Below are 19,604 nucleotides of genomic sequence, written 5' to 3'. Positions count from 1 at the left end.
AGTTAAAGTGTTTGTCAGGGTGCCAAATGGAAAATCTGCAACTAGAGTGTGGAACGAAGAGACTACCAATTAAATTTAAAGTAAATTACATATGGGTACCCAGCTTCTAATCTTATTAGAAATGAAAATCTATTACAGAGGAGTGTTTGAGTTACACACAACCTGATTTTGCAGACTTCCATAATTTACACTAATTTAGTACTGTGTTTGCATAAAATATATTTTTTTAAATGTATAAAAATTCATTCTAACCATTTTTAAAATTACTATGACCAGCTAATCTAGGTGATGACATAAAAACACCTAGCAATTCTGAGACTTTAGCTAAGGGGCCAGAGTCCTTGAATTCGGAAATCACAAAGCATCATAGAAAGATCAGTGACACAAAAACAAAACTAGGGTAGGTGGCCCTAACCAGTTTCCCACTAAGAGCCCTTTCGGATCAACCACATTAAACGTCCTACCAGTACTCTGCAGATTAAAAGACTACATTTGGACTCCTATTACCAATCTAAAAATCCCAAGGAAATTTTGAAAGTACTACTGGAATATTAAGCTGTTTTCACATCAGCATCAGAAAGGACAGTTTTACCCAGTAACCAAATTGCTCGTGTAATTTTAAAGCTAGAGTTCCAATGCAGCTGGTTGCTCTTTCTGATAACAGACTGGCCCAATATCAAGCAGACAATGAAACAGTTTGAAACAGTTTTTGAAATTAAGTGGTTACCATGAAACGTATTCTTAAAAGGACCTTATACTGAACTTTGTGTATTACATAGTGAGTGTGCTCAATACAGCCGATGATGAGAAAGCTATTCCAATTTCTGAATTCTGTTTAGAATACAGTGAAAAGGGGCTAACTTTTTACTATACATTACGCATGGCAGAATGAATGAGAGTTAACACCCGTATATACATCATCATATACTTGATATTTTTAGGTCACTTATGTTTCGATAATTTACCTATTTCATTGGTTCTGGGGAATTTCTAACTGCCAATGAAAATGTTGCTTCACTCTGGTTAATATGCCAGTTAAAATGATTAGTAATTAAAGGAATACTGGGGAGTTGGAATTATTTTGCTTTGAGATGGACTTTTTTTTTTTAAGAGAAGCACTGGACATAGTGCATGAGAATAAATTACTATGAGAGAAGCAAAGATATTTCACCCTTAAGAAACGTACTATTTAAAATGACATTATAAAAGCTAACTGAATTTTCAATGGGCTTCCCTGATAGGAAGCATGAGAAAGCCAACTTACAGTACTGTTTTATTCTAAACAGATCACATGTTCCCCTGCGTCCCGAAGAATCCATAACTAGAGCCCAATATACCGTCACGGTGTTTGAAATACTCAATGAGGAAGTCCATGTACACAAGACTAGGGTGCCTACTAAATACGGAGGTCAAAGTTTGCTTTAATTAGTCATGATTGAAAAGATCCAAACCTTTGCTGAAGGCTCCTTGAGTTCGCTGAGGTTGTTGTCCTGCAGAAAATGAATGGAGATGACAGGTGAGCTGGTAGAGTTCTCAGAGCTCGGAGGAACTTAGGGAAGCGTATGGCTGTGACCTTGAAACAAAACAGCTACTCCTTTGGGGAACAAATCTGATGGTGTTAATATGAAGATTGTCAAGAAAAACAAAGTCTCAACTCTATGTAATGGAATCATGTCATCAAAAAATTAAATTTCGTGTGGCCAATTGAAATGGGAAATCCCTCTTTCCCAGAAGTTAAGACTATGTTAAGATCATGGAATTTTGATTATACCCCACTTAAATTGTAGGTATCTTTTTTAAACAAACAAAAAAAATCCATTAAATCCATCTCCTCCACTTAATTTCAAGTGGTGGAGTCACTGTGGAAGAACTACATCCTGTTTAGCATTTCCCAGGGTTGAGGAAAAATTCCTTGAAAGATCTGCTCTACTTCCTACAGTGCCCGGCTATTTAAACTTAGCTTAAATGTATTTTCATGTTAGCAAATTTACTTAGGGCTCTGTTAAAGAATTAACACTACGAGTCAAGAAAGATACTTCTTGAACAAATAAAATCTAGGGATTCCCTCTCTCCCCCCCACCCCAAAGTTTGTAAGATGGTGAAATGTAAACCCCCAACAAAACAAACTGAACACAAAAAAACCCCAGTATTCCACCACAGTGCTCTTGATGAAGAATTAGTAACTTACAGTTTTAAAGGTTCAACGTACTGCAAATTCAAAGATTCCATCAACTTAGATGACTTAGAATTAAAATTAAACATGGAGCAAGGAATGGCTACCCTGAGTCTTGAAGGCTACACCCACGAATTTGTGCTGCAGTTGAAAGCCTGAGGTTTCTCTTTGCTGGGTGGTAGGGCTGGACGCCACATCTGCTTTTATCGTAACGCAGGGCTCAACATGGTGGGAACCCAATGGGTATAAACAAACCTCGAAGGGAAGATACAACAGAAGCTGCATGCTCACTGAATATACACAACTACAGGAGGACTGATCACCAAGGAGACTTTAAAATGGAACTCCTGTCAAGATTCCTTCTTAGAAGGCACACATCGGTATGATGCTCATCAAGAAGCCTGATGACTTCAGAGGTATCTTGTTTATCCCGTATCATCCAGGAGGTCTTCGGTGCTATAAATTCTTCAACAGTAATGCAGAAAAATTGGCTCCATCCTGCTGCAAAGACTCATTTGCTTGTAGCTACCATTGCACTCCAAAAAAAATTGATTGCTTAAAGCAATGAGGCACTTCTGTGTAAATTTTCTCTTGCTTTTTTCAAACACTATTTACAAAATTAGTGCTAGGTCCTTGAAGTTTTAACTTTTTTTTTTATAATAAAAATACTCAATAGAAAAAAGAGTCCACCAAGAAAGGAAAGGAATGCATTTTCTAATGCATACAAAGCCTTCAGTGGCTCCAGTGAATACTTGGCACAAAACTTGAAGGAAGTCGGGACACTGGTATTCCAAACAGGTGAGCCTAACGTGGGCGCGGCCTTCCTCAGGCTATACTAACCTTTACTGTTGAGGAATGTGACGGAGAAGAGTGGGTATCAAGTTTGCGGCGTTTCTGTTCTGTTGGAGAGAAGAGGAAAAAAAAATTGAAGGGTCAGTAGAGAGGAAAAGCATTGAGTGTCTATTACTTTCCCCACGTATGGTGTCGGACTAACCATTTCAAGGCTGCCCCTCTCCTGGACATGAGGAGGTTAACTTGGTCATTCCCACCCCAGCAAGTGGTTTGTACAATGCCAGACGCAATACGGTACTTGATACTGCTTCATAACATCAATCAGCCAGTCATACCCATTGAGCACTTACTGCGTGCCGAGCCCTGTACTAGGCACTCTTGGAAGAGTACAACAGAACGATATAACAGAGTTTTTACACATTTTGGTACACCCACAATGAGCTTACATGCCTGCGAACAAACACGAACATTAAAAACAATTTAACTTGCCCCTTTCAGACTCTGATGCTTCTGACCGGGGAACAGGTGACTTCAAGGACCCAGCAACTGCTATCTTTTCTCCTCCTTTTATGTTTTCCTTGGATTTTGCTTCCTTTGTTACATCTCTTTCTCTGGATGGTTCCTTCTCTTTCTCCTTTTCTACAGCTGATTTGGATTCAGGGTTGGCAGGAATGGTCTTGGATTTTTCATCTTTAGAACTTTTTTCGTCCTTCTTTATTTTTTCCTTCTCCTTGTCAGACTTTGGGGTTTTTTCCTTGGTGTCTCTTGCTTTTTCATCTTTGTTCGCCCGCTCTTCCTTTGGTTTTTCTTTACCATCTTTACCAAGTGCCTTGGCCTCTGGAGTGCCAGCTGGAGTCTTTTCTTTTTTCTCTTTCTCTTTTTCTTTCCCACTTTTTTCTTTGTCATTTTCTTTGATAACTTTGCTGTGTCAGAAGAAACATACATCATCTTAAAAATGGTATGTCCAGAACAAGCGGAAACTGCCTGACACCTCTGATTCCACCTATGACTCATTAAGGTCCTAAAAGGATCACTTAGTGTCACTAAGAAGTACCTGGGGAAAAAATAAAACAACTCCAGGGGAGCAGTGTGATTTGCTCACTAGCCTGGGCCTAACTAAATACAGTAGGGAATTTGGAACTTCCTATCGGTAAATTCTTTGGATGATCCCACTTGAAACATTCTTGTGGGTATTCCAAATGCATTAAAAAACATGGGCAGGAAGATAAGACGGAACTAAATGAGAAAGTGAAGGTTTATTTCAAAGTTCAAGAAGCTTCTAGTTAACTGAGTTTAAATTACACATCCACTCTTTCCAAAAGCTCTGTTCCATGCTGCTGTCGCCAATGCGCAGATGGACTCAAATTCTCTCTTTGCTGTCACAGAGGCATATTCTTGAATGCAAAAAAAGTCATGTGCAGTATGGATGCAATGATCCACTAATTCCTAAGGAACCTGGATTCTTTAAAACCCTGACATTTTCCCTTCTCCTCTCACCAAAATTCACCAAGGTTCCGGAGCTCACTGACGAACTGAGCTCTGACAGTAAAGCCATGCCGAAATTTTCTCACAGAAAAGTGTGGATTGTTCCCTCTTCCAATTAATCTAATGGCTACATCTTCATAACTGAGAATGTGTTAGTTGTGGAACTAATACACTTTATGATCAAAATTTTTCTACTTTAGAATCAAACTCACAGGTCGGGGGTGGTTTTCCAAAGGCACTAACTTTGAATATAGACAATATGACCTTGTACGACTGCCACAAAGTGTAAAAGGACATAAAGGGAAGCAATCAGTCAGTTTGCAAAGCTTAAAGACTCCGGTCTCTGGGAAAGTTACAGCACGGTTCAATTCCATTTTTCAAATGATTTTCATTCATGACCGGTACTACAGCACCTGATAAAAGTTTACTTCTACTCAGCAAGGCTTCTTCATTGACCCACTTAGCATGGCCATAGATGACAGATATTTACTTTGGTGTTGCTGCATGACTACTTAACAGGACTCAAAGGAACCTCAATATCCCCACAAACTCAGGGTGGTGAGGGATCAGCACTCTGGAAGAACATTTGAAAAAAATACTAGCTGGGGCTGGAAACAACTGGCCTGGGCCCTCCATCCCTCCGCCACGAGAGGAGTTGCTCACGTGCCTCAAGGTAGGTCTTGTCAGCCAATTTACTTCTGCAACACTATTTTCATTTGCCCTAAGCCAAGAAGTTTCTTGGAACCATGTATAAAAGCAGCCCAGTAGAAGCACTGCATCTGGCCCAGGGGATGTCCCCTAATCTAGCCCTTCTTTGGGTTATCAGCACCTGGAGTTACGCTCTGTCGTTGGCAAAGATCCCACTAAACATTCTGAAGCTGAACAGCAGAGATGAAACTGTCAGGAGTAAAAACCGTCTAACACACTAAGGAAACAAATAAACCTACGCAAATGACTCATCTGTAAGCTACAAAACGTTTTCCCCCCAAAATCCACCTCATTTACTGTCCACTTCCTTCCCCCAAGCTCAGAAGAAACGTAAGTGTTCCTTCAAAGGTAGTATGCAAAGAAAGTAAAGAAGCCCGATTTGAAACAATGTGGAATTGATTGCTGAGGAATCTTGAGGAACCTGAACAGATGAGTGACTCAGTTAAAAGGAAAAAAAAGTTTCCTCCATGGGGCCCTGAGCACAGAGAGTGGGAAACAATTTTCATATCTATATCAAAGACAGTAGGAACGGTTCTGCTTGCATCTGAAGAGAGAATGCCAAATCTCTGGATTCCTCACCTGTTAGAAGCACTGTTTCCATTGCTAGTAGTCACTTTTGGGGTTGCACTGGCAGCTTTATTAACAACTTTTATAGCACCCTGAGATTTCTCCTTCAATTTATCTAGGGTGAGGAGAGGGAGGAAAAAAAAACATTTTTATTTCTGAAGGCTTAATCAGTCATATTTACTGAGTGGTTACTGTGTGCATAGCACTGTACTAAATGCTTGGGAGAGCAAACTATAACAGGGTTGGTAGATATTTGCCCTGCCCACAATGAGCTTACAGTCTAAAGGGGGAGACAGACATTAATATAAGTAACTAAATTATAGATATGTACGTAAGTGCTGTGGGGCTGAGGGAAGGGTAAGTGAAGTGAGCAAATCCAAGTGCAAGGGTGACACATAAGAGTGTGAGAGAAGAGAAAATGAGGGCTTGGGGGAAAGACGTCTTGGAGGAGAGGCGCTTTCATTAAAGCTTTGAAGATGGGGAGTGTGATCATCTGTCCAATATGAAAAGGGAGGGCTTTCCAGGCCAGAGGCAGGACAAGGGTGAGAGGTTGGGGGCAAGATAGACAAGATTGAGGAACAGTGAGTACGTTGGCATTAGGGGAGCGAAGTACACAGGATGAATTGTAGTAGGAGTGCAGCAAGGTAAAGTAGAATGTGGCAAGGTGATTGAGTGCTTTAATGCTGAAGGCAATGAGTTTCTGTTGATGCAAAGTGGATGGGCAACCACTGGAGGTTCTCGAGGAGTGGGGCAACACGGACTGAATATTCTTGTAGAAAAATGATCCGGGCAGCAGAGAGAAGCATAGACTGGAATGGGGAGAGATAGGAGGCAGGGAGGTCAGCAAGAAAGCTGATATAGTAATCAAGGTGGGATAGGATAAGTGCTTGGATTAACATGGTAGCAGTCTGGATGGAGAGGAAAGGGCTGATTTTAGCAATGCTGTGAAGGTTGAACCAACGGGATTTCGTGACGGATTGAATATGTGGGTTGAATGAGACAGGAGTCTAGGATAATGCCATGGTTATGGTTTTGGGAGACAAGAAGGATGGTGGATCAACAGTAACAGAACAGTCAAGGGAAGGACAGGGTTTGGGTTGGGAAGATTAGGAGTTCTGTTTTGGATATGTTAAATTTGAGGTGTTGGCAGTACATCCAAGTAGAGATGTAGGAGGAAATGCGAGACTGCAGAGAAAGTGAGAAATCGGGGTTGGAGATGGAGATTTGGGAATCATACACATGCAGATGGTGTCATAGCTACATAGGATAATTAATTACACATTTCACTAGAAATCAGACCAAAAATATCATGAGTTGGACTCAAAATTAAACCTTCTGGAGTATGTTAAGAGGGGCCGCTTTTTCATTCTGGGCTAAGGGGAACAATATAGGGAGAGGGAGTAAGAAAAGAGAAATGAAGAGAGGTATGGGGAGGAAAAATAGGAGGAAAGGGAACTAAAGAGGGAGGGGAAGAGCAGGAAGAGAAAAGACAGAAAGGAAAGGGCAGGAGAGTTAAAGGAAAGAGGAGGAAAGACAGAGGGAGAGAGAGAGGGAGAGAGGGAGGGAGAGAGGGAGGGAGAGGCTAAATAGAGTCAGCATCATGACCACTGCTGTGGTTTCTCCCACCCTCATCGACTTCTGGGACCCAAACAAAGACTGTCTTTTTCCCATCCCCAGAGACCCGAGAAGGTGAGCATGGGGCAGCGGACTGTGGACTTCTCCAGGCTACCAAAAGAAGTAAGCTAGAGAAGGAGCATGGCCTAGTGGACGGAGCACGGGCCTGAGAGTCCGACGGGACCAAACCCTAATCTCGGCTCTGCCACATGTCTGCTATGTGACCTTGGGCAAGTCACTTAGCTTCTCCGTGCCTCATTACCTTCTCAATAAAATGGGGATTTAAAACTGAGCCCCATGTGGGACTGGCACTGGGTCCAACCCGATTTGCTTGTAACCACCCCAGCGATGAGTACAGTGCCTGGCACATAGTAAGTGCTTAACAAATACTACAAGAATGATAATTACTATTATTACTTCATGGGGGAACGTGCCAGGAATAGGACTCAGACCTGGGGCACTGGCTTGAAGCTTGCAGGATTGCAGTCTCCAAGCCGCTTGATGGCTGGACATCGCCACAGTCCCCTGGCAGATAACAAGTGAGCCAGAGCTCATGTCAGGACAGCAGCAGGCACAAGGCTGGGAAACAGTGCAGAGACTACGGCTCCACTGGGCTTTACACCGGCACCACAGCGGCCCGGACTTACAATGTCCCCTCACTTCACGCTCGGTTTTGGGGGAATTCTCCAGGCCGCCAGAGAAGATCAGGATAAGGCCCCTGGACGGATCACCCTCATGCAGCTGGAAGAGCAAGAAAGTCTTTGGACCGGTCTCAGAGGACCATGAGGGTGAAAAAAAATGCCACGGCCACCTCGACAAAACCTCATTATGACAGGACAAGAGGCGGAGCCGAGATGCTCGCTCAACTTCTAGTTCCTTCCTCAGTCCAATGGGTCGGGTGGGCTAAACCACAGCTGCCCGCCAAGTCCAAAAAGTTTGGGGGCAGAAACCCATAGTTGGTACTTGTGGACGTTAATGTCTCTTGGTCCCTTTGTTAGGCGAGAGGCAATGACTTGATAACAAGAATAATAATGGTGGCATTTGTTAAGCGCTTACTATATGCCAAGTGCTAGACTGGACACAGGTCCCCATCTTGCAGTCTACATAAGAGGGAGAATAGGTGTTGAAATCTCATTTTAAAGAGGAGGACACTGAGGCACAAAGATGGCCAAGATCACTCAGCAAGTCTGTGGCAGAGACAGGATTGGAACCCAGATCCACTGACTTCTAGGCTGGTGCTCTTTCCATTAGGACACACTGCTTCCATGATTTTACTCATCTTGAGCTACACAATTGTTTCGGCCTGGCCCCCATTTTTTGTGGGGGGTTTTTTAATGGCATTTGTTAAGCACTTACTATATTCGAGGCACTGTACTAAGTACAGGGTTTAAATACAGGCTAACATGTTGGACACAATCCTATGTCCTACATGGGGCTCACAGTCTTAATGTCCATTTTACAGATGAGGGAACTGAAGCCCAGAGAAGTAAAGTAACTTGCCCAAGGTCACACAGCAGGTAAGTGGCAGAGCCTTCTAGCTCCCAGGTTCATGCTCTATCCACTAGGTCACGCTGAATTATTATAACCAAAGCATTACTTTATCATATTTGATATTAAGAGAATGGCCTACCGGTCTCCTCAGCAGTGCTTTCTTCCAGTTTAGCTGCATTTATAGTGAGTGATGCCGGCAGCCCAACACCACCTGGTCCATTTTGTACGGTGGCAGCAACCGCATTCCTTGGAGGAGGGTCTTTGTGGTGGAACTCATTTTCAGGTACCATGTACGGCTTTCTACTTTTCAACTGCCCAGAGTAGCTGAAAGTCGCACAAAGTGTTAAACACGCCAAAGTAAATCAAGTTACAAAAATGGACCTATCTTAAGGGGGTGAGGAGGAGAGAAGACTAGCCAGCTGCAATTTCATCTTCAAATTGCTGTTTCGGGTAGCCTGGAGTATGTAAATTCAGTCACTTGGCTCTAACTGTTGGGATCCCCGATCTCAAAAATAATTTATATACACCTACATAATGTGATATTTGATCCTAACTGATCTTATTAAGAAATAATTCATAAACACCTACCTCATATGATCTTTAACCTATGTGATATTTTTTCCCATTAAGGCTTTTCTTATTAATTTGCAGCTAAACAAGGCTACCTCCCAGCCACTAATACACTTAATGTGGCTTTGAATTTGTCTCATCATCCAGTATAAACCGGAAGCTGTTAACTGGAAGTGACAAGTCTCACCAGCCTGTGGGGACATGATCGCATAATCTCCCGAGGTAAGGCAGAAGATAATACTTCACCACTGTAAAACATTTCAAAGTCTTCAGAATCCTTTCATCATCTAGTTTTGCATATCACTTTAAATTAAGGTTGCGTTACCCCATGGCCAATGCATATAGATCAGGCCTCTTCTCCTTTTCTTCTTGGCAAATTTTGTGTACTCTTCTTTCCAAAGCCTGTCCCAGATTCAAAACTTTTGGATACCAAGGAAGGATTTTAGTCAGCACTATCAGGATATTTCTGATGTGGGTGTATTCACCAGTTTCAAGGCAGTGTACAGATGCCTATAATAGAAGATTTTGAGGTTTTAAACTAGTCTACATTTAGGTAAGAAAACTAAGCCTTCCCCAATCCCATGCTGGTTTTACCTTGGTGAGTTTATAGTGCCACTTGTGAACAACGTGTCGAAAATTTTCATAGTCTAATTGATCAGCTTTGTTTCCTCCATCAAATCCAGTTGCTCGTAATATGGTTAAGAAACCTGGATAGTTTCCACATTCCTGTGAAGAGAGTCAATTAATAAAGACAAATCTGCTCTTCAAAGAAATCGCAAAACAAAAAGTATTCTAATTCTACTTTGAATTAGCTGTGAAAAATCAGCATTTTATTGCCATTTATTTCTTCATATTGCGTTAATATTATATACAAATTAGAGCATTAATTATATTAATCATGGGCGGGGGGGGAAATGTTTTTCTTTATGGCAATAAATCATGTCCCCTATTGGCAACAACAGCTTTACTTGTTAGCAGATGAGATTAAAGACATTATTCATACCTTTTCATATATCGTCCTATCACTATGCCACCTAGTCACAGTCTCTAACATACAGCACAAAAACCTGCCATATCGACTAGCTTCATTTTCGGTACAGCTTGCAACTGTGTAAATTATATCAGAGAAAACCTGCAAAGTAGTAAATAAAGTTTACTTCAAAATTAAATTATACGCCAAGATAATATAAAAAAAATGATCAATGAACAGTATATCAAAACAAAAGTCATAGCTGAGATTGTGATTTTAAATTATTTTCTTTGACACAATTGCAACTGCCTAGCATTTGGCTTTGGGGTAAACACCATATCTACAGATTTACTCTTTCAAATTTAGAAATGGGATGATGCCAAGCAACAGGAGAACCACAATTACTATTATTATTATTAAAACTATATTATACTCTCTCCCAAGGGGCTCTATATTATTAATTGAAAATCACTTCCTTTTCCAACTGGCATTCTCAAAAGTAAACCCCTCACATTTCCCACCCACTCAAAGACAATCCACATGAAAACCTGACTTGGTTATTTAGGAAACTATTGTGATTAACAAAGTAAAAACTGAGTTAATAGAAATAGCCTTCCTTCTGTTAAAACACTTGAATTCAGGATGAAGGAAAGCAGTTCCTGCAGCCTAGGGCACTTGCTCAACTGATCAGGCTCAGTGTGAGATCAAGCAATGCTAGAGCTTATTAAAATTACTTAATTTCATAGGAAATGCCTAAATCTTATGCTTTATGCTCTAAGTTGTATGAACAATAACTTACTCGATCATAACACAGAAGTGTGGAAAAGTTAGGGGTTTTCTGTTGATGCACCAATTCTACAAAGCGAGCACAGTAAACAGCATCAATTGCTGAAAAAATGCAACGCGGAAATATACACAACTGTAGAAATTTTGTGATGGTCTCATTTTTTGTAGACTCTATGGAGAAGAAAAAGAAAAAGCTACATTAAATACACTGGTAGTGAATCTAAAATCACAGGCCTACTTTGTGCAACAAAATCAGTAACTTCAGTGGTTAAAAAAAAAGGACACTTGAAATAAAGTCTACATTATTGTGATCCAACCACAGGCCCGAAGGGTTATTCATGGTGACTTGTGGCCCTCCATTGAATCTCAATTTTCTGGATGCCCCGTTGTCTGCCAGAATACATGTGCATCAAATGGGACCTGATTCATGTGCAGGCTGCTTTTTTAAATTCCTCAACACTGGGTAAATCAGAGAGGTGAACCTACCTCTGCATGGCAATCTTTAAAGTGAGAGATATCGGGAAGGATAAGCAGCAATAGAGCTCTTATAGAGTCCTGGGAGAAGGCTAGTGGTGAAAAAGCTGCAGAGCAGCCACAAAGGCTAAAAATTCCCTGGAGGAGCCTCTTTCTTCCCTTCTCAAGAGCAGATCTATAAAGCATTTTCTGCTTTTAGATGTTCAAATGGTCCTCGGGCTCAGAGGTGGAGTGTTCTCAACACCCTACACATTTATTTTTATTTGAGCTTTCTCCAGAATGTAAAAAATTACAAAAATACTTACTAAAAAATTCCTGAATTTAACTGAAAAGTGAATAATCTAAGTCGAAAGTACTGATGCACCTTACGTAAAAAAAAAAAACATCAGCATATTGTTAAGAAGCAGCATGGCCTAGTGGATAGAACATGGGCCTGGGACTTGAGTTCTAATGCTGGCTCTGCCACTTGTCTGCTGTGTGACCTTGTTAGGTGAATCACAACTTTTCAGTGCCTCAGTTACCCCATCTGCAAATTGGGAATTAAGACTGCGCACCCCATGTGGGACAGGGGCTTTGTCCAACCTGATTAGTGCTTAAATACAGGCCCCTCTCTCCTCTTCCACAAAAAACAAAACAAAACAAAAACAAAAACTTGACTTAAGTGAGTTTTTGCATTATAAACTAAATGTCACTAGATAATAATCACTGTGTATCAGTTTAGCACTTATTATGGGCCAAACACTGAAATAAGCCCTGGGGGAGATACTAGATATTCAGGTCCCAGATGGGGCGCTCAGTTTAAGTAGGAGGGAGAGTAGAGACAGGAGACAGGACTAGAACCAGGTCCTTTGATTCACAGGTTCGTGCCTTTTCCAATTGGCCATGTTGCTTCTCTGATAAAGGCTAGGATAATTCCTAACACTGGAAGCAAAATAAACCTCTAATATGTCTAAAAAGATGGACTTTAATCAAACAAAACAACTTTCTCCCAAAAATAGAAATGTAAATTAATAGAGTGGTGAACCTGAAGCCCCTACTTGTCCCATCAACACACTCCAAACTCTCAGGCTATGAGGGGTCAATACTCTGTTCATCACCAGGATTTCTTTGTCCTAGGACCTTAATAAGGCAAAATATTTTTCAGCTGCATTTCCAACACACTTACTTGCTAAAAGCCAGTTATCCTTTTCCAGTTTTAACCTCTGCAAAACCCTTTGTACATGCTCCATTTGCTTCTTTTCTTCTTCAAGAAGCTTGTCCTGAAGGGCAGTACAACGCTCCTTCTCTTTTTTCTTTTTATTTGGAGGCTAGAGAATACAAATAAATTTTCAATAATGTACAGAGAGAAGGGGCGGAGAGACCAAACCCACAGCAAATCAATCACTTTTCTCTCAATTTCTAGGTCCTTGCTTTCCCACCACCAACCTCTTGTTCACATACTCCCACTGCCTGGAACTCCCTCCCACCTCACATCAGCCAGACCACAGCTCTCCCCACCTTCAAAGCCCTTCTGAGATCACATCTCCTCCAGGAAGTCTTCCCCAAATGATTTCTATCTTCCCACTTTAGCCCTTCTACCCTAAACGCCTAAGTAAAACCAGTCCCCCATGACACTTAAGTATATATCTTAAGTAGACTATTAATTCCTCCTATCTCTAATTTGTCCATCTCATGCAGTACTGTAAGCTTGAAAATAAGTATTGTTTCTAACCATTCGGTACTCTTCCATGTCCTTAGGACAATGTTAGCACACAGCAGACATTCAAAAAAAACAACAACAAAAACCATCAAAAAAAAACCCCTACTGATGATGATAATTAAAAAAAACCCAAACAACAGTATTTACTGCATGCTGAGGACTGTCCTAAACACTTGGGAAGGTACAACAGAGTAAGAAAACACGATCCCTGCCACCCAGGAGCTTCCAGTCTAGCAGGAGACAGATACAAAACAAGTTACTGATAGAAGAGTACGGAAAATAGGATATACATATATCCTAAACAATTCGTGTATATATATATATATATATATATATATATATACACGAATTGTTTTTAAATAGTAGAGTAGGGCAATATGTGTTAGGCGTGCTCAAATACACAACTGGAAAGAGAATGTTGAAAGACTCATTAGGGAGCTATGACCTGAAGAGATGAATGCTTAATAATAATAATGAAAATAATAATAATGGTATGTGTTAAGCACACTGTTCTAAGCGCTTAATCAAAGGAAGCCTCCTGGAAGGCACGTGATCCACGATGGGGGAATTGTGGGCTGTCAGACATGAAAAATGAAGTTTTCAGGTCAGAAGGAAGGGTAGGAGCAAAGGGGTCGAAGGTGAGAGGGATTGATTAATGAGGTACAGAGTAGTTAGCTTGAGAGAAATGAAGAGTGAGAGCTGGAGAGTAGTGGGGTTGTTAATGGAGTGGATAAATGAGAGCTGATTTAGTGTCTTTAAAAGCAGTGGTCAGGGGCTTCTATTTGATGCTGAGAAGAATGCGTAGCCATTATGGGTTCTTGAGCAGTGGGGAGCCATATCAGAACATTTCAGAAAAATGTCTTGAGCAGAAGACACTTGGAGAAGGGAGTGATTGGATAAGAGGACACTACTGATTATGGTCTTGTGTCACTTCCTGCAGTCTTCAAGTACTCAATAATAACATAATTTAGGAATTATATTAAGGCACTGACCAGTATATTTAGCATAGCAATTTAAACGAAGGGGAAGACAGGACTCATTGTAAACAGATTACAATTACGAGGTCTGAACACCTTTATTAAAGTTACATTGTGATTTGAAAGTAGAATAAAAAAAGCTTACCATTTCCTGATTGTCATCGATAGCTTTCATCTGGATTTTGAGCTTATTGACCTCTCTTTCATAACTATTATGGGGCACTGCAAGGTCATACATTGTTAATGACCAGAACGTAGCGTAGAACTGAGGACTGATGTCATCCCAAACTTTAGGAAGGTGCAAAGAGATCACCGCTTCATGGACAGGAGCCATCACAAGCTCACATGACGTGATGTATTTATGAACTTTATGCTGCTGCTTGCTTCCCTTTTCAGCTTTTTTCAGTTCATCGTATTTTGACTGATTAGAAGTAAAATATAAAGTATTTAGTGCATGGAATCACTGACCAAGTATGATACTAGATGTTCTATGATTTCTAGCCATCCCACAACCAGTGGCCAACCATGCTTTTTTTTCATGACCAACAACTAGAAAGGTACAAAACTCATACATTTTGTGAAAAATTAATTCATCAAAATACCTAGGGATTAACTCCAAATAAAGTATTTGCCATCTAGTTTACTGTTAGCTCTGGATAATTCTAAATGGGAAGTTATAACCCACATTACTTTAGTGGTTTACTGTAAAAATAGCACAGACATAAAAGCCACAGTTCAATGCTGGGGGTAGTTTCAAATGTAAGCCAGAATACGACCACTTACTGAAATATGGTGTGCGTACATAGGCCGTGACAGGAAAAATGCAGCATCATGGGGTGTGTGAAACTCATTACACAGTACATCAATCGAAGGCACTCGCTTTATGTAATCTTCTGTGCTGAGATTGGATGCTAAAAACCCACCAAACTGCACCAGAGTATCATGACACTAAATTGAGACATAGGAAAAAATCCAAGGGGATCAATGAAAAGTGTTTTACATGTCCAGAAAGAACAATTCCTTAAACTAAAACTTTCCAAGACTAGATAAGAAACTTTAACATATCTACAGGTAACTTTCACCCTTTAGGTCAACAAAATGGTTTGCCAATATATTGCTAAGTAATTCTCAGATGGAATTGAAATAGTTTTCTGAACTATTTTCAGAATCTCTTGCATTAAAGACTAAGCCTTCCAAGTGTTGGTAGTGCTCTAACCATAAACCTCATATTTAACAAGCCAGAAGATGCAATTTCTGGTAAATAAATCAAATTTTAATTAACTCTCAGGCCTACTATAAAGGAATTATACTTTAGTAAAAGCTGTATTTTGCTAAAAAAAACCCACAAAACTGTTTTCTTAATAAAATTCAATTATACCCCCAAAGTTGCAAAGAGACTTTTAATCTCCAAATTACAAGAATGAGATACCATATGCCAAATGTCCTTGAGGTTTACAAACCAACACAGAAGGGTACTCTATGACTCCAAGACACATATTCTAGAACCATTCATTAGCTGGGGCTGTGTTAATCACGCTTATTGAGTGCTTACTGTGTGCAATGCATTGTACTAAGTGCTTGGAAGAGTGGAATACAACAGAGTTGGTCAACATGTTCCCTGCCCACAAAGAGCTTACAGTCTGGAGAGGGAATATGTACATAAGTGTCATGGGGCTGAGGGAAGGGCAAATGAAGGGTGCAAACCCAACTGCAAGGGCTCTGCAGAAGGGAGTGGGAAAAGAGGAAATAAGGGCTTACCGTCAGGGAAAGCTTCTTGGAGGAGATGTGTTTTGAGGTTGGGGAGAGTGATGTTCTGTTGGATAGGAATTAGGGAAGGAGTTCAAGACCACAGAAAGGATGTGGGTGAGGGCCTGGAGGTGATATAAGCGAGACCGAGGTTGAGTGAGTTGTTTGGCATTAGGGGAATGAGGTGTGTGGGCTGGATTGTAACAGGAAATCAGAGAGGTAAGGTAGGAAGGGGCAAGGAGATTGAGGGCTTTAAAGCCAGTATTAAATTCCATTTGATGAGGAGGTGAATGGGCAACCACTGGAGGTTCTTGAGGAATGAGGAGACATGAACTGAACAGTTTTGTAGGAAAATGATCTGAGCAGCAGAGTGAGGAGGGACTGGAGGGGGAAGAGACAGGAGACCAGGAGGTCAGCAAGGAGGGTGAGGCAGTAATTAAGGCAGGATAGGATTAGTGCTTGGATTAACATAGTAGCAATTTGGACGGAGAGCAAAGGGTGGATTTTAGCAGTATTGTGAAAGTTGAACTGACAGGAATTGGTGACAGATTATGTGGGTCGAAGGATAGATGAATTGAAAATAATGCCAAAGTTACGAACTTGTGAGACAGGGAGGATGATGGTGCTGTCTACAGTAATGGGAAAGCCAAGAGGAGGACAGGGTTTGGGTGAGAGATGAGGAGTTCTGCTTTGGACAAGGGGATGTTAGTGAATTTCTCCCAAACTTGTAAATTATATGCAGTGCCCAAGGACTTCCTGAGAGGCTGCAGGGAGTGAATTCTGAAATAATTTTCAGTTCATCACTGACAATAGGAAGAAAACTCCCTGCTCCAGAAAGGGCAGGGACAAGGAATTTCCCTCCTTTCTCAACCTTGTTTTGCAACTCCTGGGGATTCCTTTTTTCCAATGTCTGTTTCGGGCCTAAAAGAATAATTGTCTACAGTTCTTATATGGGACCAGGAAATCCCTGGCACCCAGTGCTACACAAGGTTAGAAATTCTTGCTCCCATGGAATCTCTGTCTCTCAGTGGTTTACTGGGTTAAGGATTCCCTTCCCTTCATGAATCCAGGTCCTCCAGACTCCAGCAATTGTGAGAATTCCCTGGGACCCAAGATGGATCCATGCTACACTGGGCTCCCAATGTTTCTGGAATATAAATTTATAGAGCTGTAATGTGATGGTCTAACCACATGCAAAGGTGAAACATTTTCACATTTTACTGTTTCAATGGGTTAACTATCTAATAAAGCTATTGAAATAATTAAAAAAAACCCTCAAAACAACCTTTTACCTACCTGGTCATAAAGCTTTCCCACTAACTTCAAGTGTTTCTCCCCTCCTTCCTGAAAGATAACCCCATTCCTCTGCTGAGCCATAAGCAAACACAAAGGAAGGGCAAGGTCATGATCCAGCAATGCATCTTTTAATCTCTGGGAGGACTTCTTAGTGTTCCGAATTTGTCCAAAGTAGCCACCCTACACAAAACATCAACACGAAAGCAAGTTTACAATATTATTAAAAAAAATACCCAACAATTTGACAGCTGACTGAACATTTTCTTAAATTGTGGGTAATTTGCACCTGTCCATTTACCTCTCCTTCAACAAATTAGGCTTAGCAATTACGGTTACTAGTAGAATACATAAAATTTATTAATCCTTATTTACCCCATACTGCAGGGACCTGAATGATCACATTGTTCTGTTCTCTCTTCCCTTCACCTGGCAGGTAACTATTTTTGTAAATCCCTTCTCTGTTCCCTTTACAACACTCTGCAACACCTGTCATTTCAGCTACTTTGCCATGTTAATAAATAAGGCCTCTAAACTCTCCTAATGCCACAGAGAAAATTGGCATTAAATTTGTGGGTGTGGCAATTTCAGTACCCCATGTCTTCCTTTATATGGAACCAATTTAAACGCCGGGTCCAGGTTGCTGGCATAATTTCTTTCATTTCAAAGGCCCTCTCACCTCGGCTTTTAACTGTTCCCCACCAGTCATGGCTTCTAGTTGCTCCATTGTCATTTCTTCTGTAATCTCAATGCCAGCCATTTTTTGGACCACCTCCTTCAGAATAAGCAGATCGAAGCTACTCAAGACAAAAAACAAACAAACCAGGAAATGCATTAATTGTTAAAACAGAAATCAACACCGCCTCAGTCCCATAGCACTTATGTCCATATCCCTAATTTCTGTACACTCATGTCTGTCTCCTCATCTAGACTCTAAGTTGCTTGTGGGTAAGGAATGTATCGCCCCAGCTCTGCTGCATTGTACCAAGCACTTGGTACAGAGTTCTACACAAAGTAAGCACTCAATGAATACCAGTGATTGAATAGAATACTTAGACCATCAAGCTTAGACCATCCATACTTAGACTATTTGTGGAAAAACCCACCTCATCCACATGCATTTAAGCATTAAATACATTTTCAAAATTAGATGAAAAACACCTCCTTAGAACCAAGTCACAGGTTTAGGTCCATGTGACTACAGGACTCACCGACTGGAGAACAATGTAACAACATATGCAGAGAGAGAAACATACAGTCTGTCCAAGGGCACTTAGATTTTGATTCCACCATGACATGAGTGGGTGATGGCCCCCTGGCTTCATTTATCCAGTAAAGAAAGTCATATATTTTTCATCCTTAGAAGTCGACGACTTCGACTCCTGGTTCCAAACTTGGCAAATGAATTTGAAATCAAAAGCCTTTGCACCTTTATAGCTAAAATCTGAATTAGTGGGGGGCCACTACAGTCTCCTTTCACTCCCTCCCCTCTCACTCTTCCTTCCTCTGCTCCTACTCCAAGGCCTGCAAGGCCAGTGCTAGCCGTGCAAAGTAGCAATAATGTGCCCTGTCTCTTATCAAAGTAATCTAACGAACACTGAAACAGATTAACAGTGGAAATTGTGGGACTGCCCTTCTGGGAAATTTTCCAGAATATGATCATTCAAGGTAAATCAGCTCAGGCTCAGAGTCTGAAAGAACAGTTATGGCCCAAAGAAAAATAAGGCAACGGTTCAAAACCAAGTTGGATGAAACCACCTCTCTTTTCTACTATCTTTAGGCAGGATGTTCACAGTGATTTGTATTTCTGAGAAAACCCGCCATCATCTGTTGCAGGTAAAGCTTGTATTATGTGTCAAATGGTGCAGGTGAAGGGAAGTACAACCAAGAGGAAGGGAGTAACCAAAGCCAATGGAAGATGGTTAGAATCCAAAGTGTTTCTTTATTATTATTATTACTTTTCCAAGACTCAGAGAGTTTTCTGTTGTCCAGAATGGTTTGAGTACAGTATCCCGGTAAGTAGGAGGATAAAGTATCTGCTATCTGCCTGTTACTTCCAGCCCTGGGATTCCAAGACTAAACTCAAATAGCCTGACCTCACCACTCAACTTTGCCAGCTTCTGAATATGAACTGAAGCTTAGAAACAAAGTTGACTATAAAGAAAAGCAGACTCTTTCTGAAAAAACAAAATTTGTCTGAAACACACATCCTTGTGTTACATCTCGAGTGGGAGAGGGCAAGTAAAGGGGAGTCCAACT

At 40.9% G+C, this 19,604-nt stretch overlaps 1 protein-coding gene across 4 annotated transcripts in view; it reads right to left on the bottom strand.

Annotated features, from left to right (window-relative positions):
- The window catches only part of THOC2 (THO complex 2), an 83,050-nt gene that overhangs the window by 7,786 nt on the left and 55,660 nt on the right, over positions 1-19,604 (bottom strand). For 3 of the 4 annotated variants that reach the window (XM_038748468.1, XM_038748470.1, XM_038748469.1), the window contains 14 exons: positions 18,025-18,142; positions 17,349-17,528; positions 15,090-15,254; positions 14,452-14,727; positions 12,796-12,937; positions 11,170-11,327; positions 10,404-10,532; positions 9,995-10,126; positions 9,726-9,910; positions 8,970-9,154; positions 5,738-5,840; positions 3,455-3,888; positions 3,014-3,072; positions 1,452-1,490 (listed from right to left, as the gene is read on the bottom strand). In XM_038748468.1, the coding sequence (XP_038604396.1) occupies positions 1,452-1,490; positions 3,014-3,072; positions 3,455-3,888; positions 5,738-5,840; positions 8,970-9,154; positions 9,726-9,910; positions 9,995-10,126; positions 10,404-10,532; positions 11,170-11,327; positions 12,796-12,937; positions 14,452-14,727; positions 15,090-15,254; positions 17,349-17,528; positions 18,025-18,142 (2,305 nt within the window). Of the gene's footprint in view, positions 1-1,451; positions 1,491-2,464; positions 3,073-3,454; positions 3,889-5,737; positions 5,841-8,969; positions 9,155-9,725; positions 9,911-9,994; positions 10,127-10,403; positions 10,533-11,169; positions 11,328-12,795; positions 12,938-14,451; positions 14,728-15,089; positions 15,255-17,348; positions 17,529-18,024; positions 18,143-19,604 lie in introns of those variants that run through there. The other variant, XR_005451618.1, reaches the window with a different exon arrangement.

This window comes from Tachyglossus aculeatus, chromosome 6, assembly GCF_015852505.1.
Source record: "Tachyglossus aculeatus isolate mTacAcu1 chromosome 6, mTacAcu1.pri, whole genome shotgun sequence".
NCBI classification, from domain to species: Eukaryota; Metazoa; Chordata; class Mammalia; order Monotremata; family Tachyglossidae; genus Tachyglossus; species Tachyglossus aculeatus.
This window is presented reverse-complemented; position numbering and strand designations above follow the sequence as displayed.